The 6,609-nt window shown below is 42.7% G+C and overlaps 2 gene segments (V, D, J or C); both read right to left on the reverse strand.

The window, feature by feature from the left end:
• Positions 1-614: 614 nt before the first annotated feature.
• Positions 615-1,908, reverse strand: LOC147580104 (T cell receptor alpha variable 13-1-like). The segment is given in 2 exon segments: positions 615-1,092; positions 1,254-1,908. Coding segments are annotated over 2 exon segments (387 nt in total).
• Positions 1,909-3,090: 1,182 nt separating this feature from the next.
• Positions 3,091-6,368, reverse strand: LOC147580105 (T cell receptor alpha variable 22-like). The segment is given in 3 exon segments: positions 3,091-4,028; positions 5,623-6,055; positions 6,241-6,368. Coding segments are annotated over 3 exon segments (555 nt in total).
• Between the last annotated feature and the right edge of the window lie 241 nt (positions 6,369-6,609).

Here is a 6,609-nt window from a genome sequence, read left to right on the forward strand (position 1 = left end):
GTGGCGCAGTCGGTTAAGCGTCCGACTTCAGCCAGGTCACGATCTCACGGTCCGTGAGTTCGAGCCCCGCGTCAGGCTCTGGGCTGATGGCTCAGAGCCTGGAGCCTGTTTCCGGTTCTGTGTCTCCCTCTCTCTCTGCCCCTCCCCCATTCATGCTCTGTCTCTCTCTGTCCCAAAAATAAATAAACGTTGAAAAAAAAAATTTAAAAAAAAAAAAATCAGGTGTTAGAGGAGAATGCTCAATTGCTCAATTCAGGATATAACATTGAATGGAAAAAATCAGAATCCAAGTTACATTAGAATTTAAGAAGAGAGTAAATGAAACATTGATAATAAATTAGCTGGGTACACAATTATCAATTTCACACTTTGCTTTTTACATATTTTCTATATTTAGCACACAGTGTTTTATAACAGAACAAAAGCAACATCTGCAGTACTGGAAAGATAAGAGTTGAAAGCTAATGCATGACAGGAATGTGACAATTTACCAAGAAGTTGTTTGTATGACAGGAGTCTGAACAACAAATGTAAATCAGCTTTAAACCTGAATTGCAAAATAAAACCTTACTACTCCCTTCAAAAATCCAATAAGCAGCAATGATTCAATGAAATGTTCTAACCCTGTCTGGGCCATCTCGATCCCAGTTGTCTTCAGTTATGCTTTAATGTCTAACACATTAGCTTCCACCTGCAGACAAACAATAGCACAAACGATCTACTTGAAGTTCTGTGTCAAAGGACAGGGGTTGCCCAGTCACAGGTTTGGGTGCAGGCAGCAGGTGTCTGGGACGCAATGTGCACTTGCTGCACAGAAGTAGACAGCTGAGTCTGCAGGCTGGGCGGATGCGATGTGCAGGGACAGATGCTTGGCCGTCTTATTCAGTAAAACAGTCAGTCTTTGGTCTTCTTTTTTGGCCACACTTGAACGAATGTCTATAATGAGCTGGGGACCTTTTCCAAGTTCTTGCTTATACCAAGGGAAGTAGTCTGAGGCACTGTCTGAGTAACTACAGGTGATAACAGAGCTGTTTCCCTCCTGGACACTCAGGGTGGAAGGACTCTGCTCCACATTCTCTCCTCGGCTGAGCCCTGTGCAGAAAGAAAAGGTCAGAGAAAGGAGAGCAGTTCCCGCGTTATTATGCTTCAGAATTCCCCTTTTCTCCACTACCTGAGGAAACCTGAGTAAAGCCAGTCTTGACTGCTGAAGACTATCCACTCATTACTCTGTTTCTCATAAACACTCAACTCACAGTGCAGCGGCAGCCACAAGAGCGTGATGAAAGCCCCCTCGGATGTCCTCATGGTTCCTCCCAATTACAATTACGATCACTTTCGTAATCGTAAAGGTGGATTGCCACCTCCAGCCAGCACAGCTACTTCTAGTACCGGCCCGCCCTTCTTTCCTGCATCAGTCAGAGTGGTTTCCCACGTGTCCACCAGCCAATAAGGAGACGACTGTGCTTCTGCCAGACCTACTCATGCAGATGCTCTACCATGGACCCTCCGCCTGGTCTGCGGCAGCTCAGGTGCACCCTCCTGTGGTCACGTCTGTACTGAACTCACTGGGGAAAACCTTCTTCCCCTACCCCGAGCCTCTGAGGGACTCAGACGCATAATGGCAGCAATACGTCAAACAAATTACATCCTAGACTAGAGACTAGATGCACAGGAAGAATGTAAACATTAAGATTTATACCTCTGCACACTACTGAGTCACTGTTAAGTTCAAAAGAGTAGATCCTGTTGCCGTTTATTCAATGATGGGCCTCGTGTACATGTTTGAAACGAGGAAGGAATCATGATTCACTGTCTTAAACAAAGAACATAGAAAACCTTCCCTTTCTGCCAAATCTACCAGCCTCATTTGTCTGTTATGGAGAAAAAGTTTCCTAAAAGGAACATGTAAGCCAAAGAATAAATATTTCAAATTCTCTTATCTCAGACTCTGCTCCTCTGAGCTGGTCTTGCTTGTGACCTGGCAATCTCCAGAGAAGTGACATTACCAGCAGTCAAAATGTGGAATCTTCATCAGTTAATATGACTGTCATAAAAATGTCAATGATAAAAGAGCAGGGGGACAAGTCCATGAGTTAGGAAACATTTTGACTTGGTTATTTGTGATGGGAAATCTGACATGCTCTCAGAAATCTATTCCTATTGCTACAAGGATTTTATACTGCAAAGTATTGGGGGAAAGAATGGAAATTCTCACAACATATCGGGTTTCAGATCCAAAATATGTCGCCATTTATACTACAGATGCTTTTATTGTCTGATATCAAAACGGTGCCAGATCCAAAATGTAGTAAGTGACTCAAATCCTTAGTAGAGGTTCCTCTAACGTGTAAGCCAACTCTCCTAGCGTAGATTTCTGCTGCCTTGGCCAGTCCTCAGATTCCATACTTTGCCATTTTTCTCCCAAACTCCACTACAGTGTTCCAAAGACACTGATAAAGTTCTTTAGTCCTGTAGATTTCCAGAATTATCCCTTTCTGGCAAAAATCCTTTCTCATCTACTTTAATAGTTTGATATTCTCCAATTACAATGTAATGAAGACAATCTAGCGAAGCCTAAATATTGCCATGGCTGCCCGGGGGAGTAGTACAAGTAGACTACTCATCATGAGAACGGATCCTAGGGAAATCAAGACTGCCTCACCTACATTAAGTGGAAGCCCTTTTCCTAAGGATTGTACTCACTACTCCTCTGAAATTAGGCAGAAAAAAAAATCCTCAATCACATTCCACACCTTTAAAAATTTAGGGACAACTCTGATGAAGAATCAAAATCAACATCTAAACTTGTCTGTAAATATAAATTGTGTGTTTTTACATATGTAAATTTTCTCCATTCTAAGATTCTTCCCCATTTTACTCATCCATCCTCCTCCATAGGATAGAATTCCCAAAACCTTCTTTGGGTGAATTTCTCTCTTCTTGGAGACATATACTTTAAGTCAATATTTTCCCTTTTGAGTTATGTTATCCAGAACTGAACGTTATAGTATGAGTATGCTCTATTTAGCACAATGTCCTATATATGAGCTGTAGCACAAGTATAATCATTTCTTGGGCAAAATTCATAGCCCCGTGATTATTTCATTGAATGTTGCCTGACTCATCATCAAAAAGTGTAGACCTAGCAAGGCTTTTTCTAATACATTCATGGATGGCCAGCTGCATGTGGACGATATTCCCCCGTGGTCTCCCAATGCAGTGATTACATTTCATAACAATGTATTAGTGATGCTCTATATTCACATTTTGCCTTCAAGAGATGTCCACCTGGGATATAAATATATCTGCTATTTTTAGGAAAGTCCTTAGAAATGCATGGAGGTGTTCAGTTGACACAATCATCCTTGGCTTTCACCTCCAGAAACCAGTGAGGAGTAAGTAAGTTTGCAGGTAGAATAATAGTGGCTCAGCCTGAGTTCTTTTTCCTGCCCAAAGTGTCAGATATTTACACAAATTGCAACTCTCCATTCAGGCAATCAAACTGATTGGACCATGGCTCTCCCAGACCCAAACTGCAGAGATATAAGTGGCTGGGCTTGCATTAGACACAATCTCTTTACCCAGCAGGATGGCCCTGCAGCAAGGAGGCAGTGGGGAGAATGCCAAAGAGAAAGTGAGGAAACTCAGTTTCTTTCTCTCCCAGCTCACTGACAACCTAATTGTTCCATGGTACCATCTTGGGTACAGCCTTTGTTTTGTAAAATGAAGTGGACTAAGCCCTTCTAAGGGCTCTTCCAGTTCTAAATTTCTTTTGTACTATATAACAAAGCAAGTCTTTTGAGGACTGGCTGTGAGCAGTATGGACTGATGTGAGTGTGAGGAGAAATTGCCTGAATCATGGAACCCCAAGCCCGTTTCCACAACCACATGTGATCTTGTGGGTCTGAGGTTGCTCCTAACCAATCCTAGGGCCTCTTCAGAAGCAGAGACAGAGTCTTCAGGGTAAGATCCTCTTTGGGTTTTCTTTTCTTCTGGGAGACCAAAGATGGTTCAAGGAGGATCCCAATCTATAGGGAAAAAAAATGGAATAAAATGGAACTTTACTCACTCTGTATAAAATTTACCACAGGCAGTGAGATGGGGTTGGCTCCATGGTGGATGAGCTTACTCAAACGTATGTAAAGCAACAAATACTTTCTCATACAGCCTGATTGCTTTCTGGCTTCTAGTTCCCTTATTCCAGTTTAACTTGGGTGTTCAAACTTCCCAGGCAGAGCTGGCTATATAATTGGCGATATGCAATGAAACAGAAAATTTGTGGCCCCATGTTTAAAAAGAAAAAAAAATTAAACTATGTAATAAAATATAAAACTGTCTTTAAAAAAGTCAGCCTGAGTGGTTGAGTAGATTAAACATCCAACTATCAACTTGGGCTCAGGTCATGGTTTCACTGTCGAGGGTCAGAGCTTGCCTCAAGCCCCTCATTGGCACCGTGCTGGGCATAGAGCCTGCTTGGGATTCTCTCTCTCTTTCTCCCTCTGTCCCCCCTTTTTCTCTCAAAATAAACAAACTGTAAAAAAATCAAATGTAGGGGTGCCTGGGTGGCTCAGTCAGTTAAACGTCTGACTTCAGCTCGGGTCATGATATCCTGGTTTGTGAGTTCAAGCCCCACATCGGGCTCTGTGCTGACAGCTCGGAGCCTGGAGTCTACTTCAGATTCTGTGTCTCCCTCTCTCTCTCTCTCTGACCCTCCCCCATTCATGCTCTGTCTCTCTCTGTCTCAAAAATAAACATTAAAAAAAATCAAATGTATATTAATATATAAACATATTAATATAATAAACATATACAAGTTATTAAACATACCAAACCCTAAAAAAAACCCAATAATACTTTGGTAGTGTACTATAATAATATTTTTCTAGGTTGCTTTCTCCAAATTAATTATTAGGTTATCAAAATTTATACTTTTAGTAACTTCATTTCAATCGATATAACAATGTAGTTGTTGGTAAATGTAATACTGCAAATGAAATTTTTGATAATTTTTAATTTTGAGAGGAATATTTCTGTTGGTGCAACAGATCTTAAAGACTGTTTCATATGCTATGAGAAAATTAGCATAGGTATCTGATAAATTAATGAAATATAAAGTAAATCTAGCACTGATGTTTCTAGTGGAACAATTTTTATATATATGACTTTACATACCATTCAGTTTCATGTAAATCTGAATTTAATTTTAAATTTAAATTTATACGGAAGCATTTAATTGGTTTTTCTGACATTTTCTGTAACTTTAGGACCATGTTTATGAAACTAAAATTGGCTTCATGATTTCTATACAATTCAGAATGCTTGTCTATGTATTTTATTGTGTCTTAAGTTATAAGAAAAATGAACTTCAAATTAGCTTCTGTGTTAATGAGCGGTTATTGAATCAGTTGACACTTCTCATGAAACTGTTATTCTTTTCCATTGAGGCTCTTATCTTTATCTTAAATTTCTATTTCAAAGCCTACGGATCTTTGCTTTCCCACGTGGCAGCAAGTTCCAAAACCAGAGATTCTAAACATTTTAAGAACTAACATCCCTCCAATATGCTTTATGCAATGTGCACATACACACTTTCATTTTGAATAATTTATTGTCAAGGTTTACCGCCACCAGCTTTGAGCCTGCAAAGCCCCAGATGGTCCCAAGCACGCTGTGCAAATGCGGCTGCACAAGGAAGGCTTCCTGGTGGAGGAGCCTGGGCTGGGAGCCCAGCTGCAGTTTGGGGACAGGCTGCAGAGCAGCAGGGAGCACTGTGCCTCCACAGCACACAGATAGGTGGCTGAGTCTTCCTGCTGGGAGGCCATGATGTGCAGGCTGCTGTGCCGGTCCTTCGTGTTCACCGTGCAGTTCAACCTCCCATCCTGCTTCATCCCTGAAGCGATGTAAAAAAGCCGGGTGAGGCCGCCGCCCCCGGGGTTCTGTCGGAACCACTGCACGTTGTTCACCGAGCTGGAAAAATTGCACCTCAGGGTAGAGCTGGCTCCCTCCTGGAGGCTCAGGGCTGCAGGTGTCTGCTCCACGTCCACCCCTCTCACCCCTGCTTGGAAAGACAAAACCAAACACAAAAGAAGTCACTGCAGAGCCACTGAGGCAGTTTTCAAACCCATAAAGTATTCCCGGGAACACCCGCTGAGGGTGAGACCCTGCAGGAGCTCTGTGCAGCTCCCCCTCCACTGCGGGCTGTGAACCTCCCCCGCCCCCGTCTGGGACGCCCCCACTCACAGCAAACCTGCACCCACAGAAGCCCCAGCAGGGCTCCCCGCTGTCTCTTCATGACTCCTTGTCTGGTCGCTGACGTGCCTTCACCCCTACTCTGAAGAGTGTAGAGTCTTGGGTCCAGAGAAGTTGTGTTGTCAATAGTCACCACGTCCCTCCAGAATCACTGAGCACCAATCACACCTGAACCCTGTCAGTCCGGGGACTGAGACTCCACCCACAGCGGCCCAGGGAGACTGCAGAGCAATCTGTCCAAAACTGTGCTTGCCAACGGTGCAGGGAGGTAGGGACGGTATTTCCAATATATGCACTTTTAAGGTCTTTATTTTTCTTAAAACATGTTATGTGAGAAATTTGTGGGTTAGTGACTGAGGA

Source organism: Puma concolor, chromosome B3, assembly GCF_028749965.1.
Source record: "Puma concolor isolate L17-30 chromosome B3, mPumCon1.1.hap2, whole genome shotgun sequence".
NCBI lineage: Eukaryota > Metazoa > Chordata > Mammalia > Carnivora > Felidae > Puma > Puma concolor.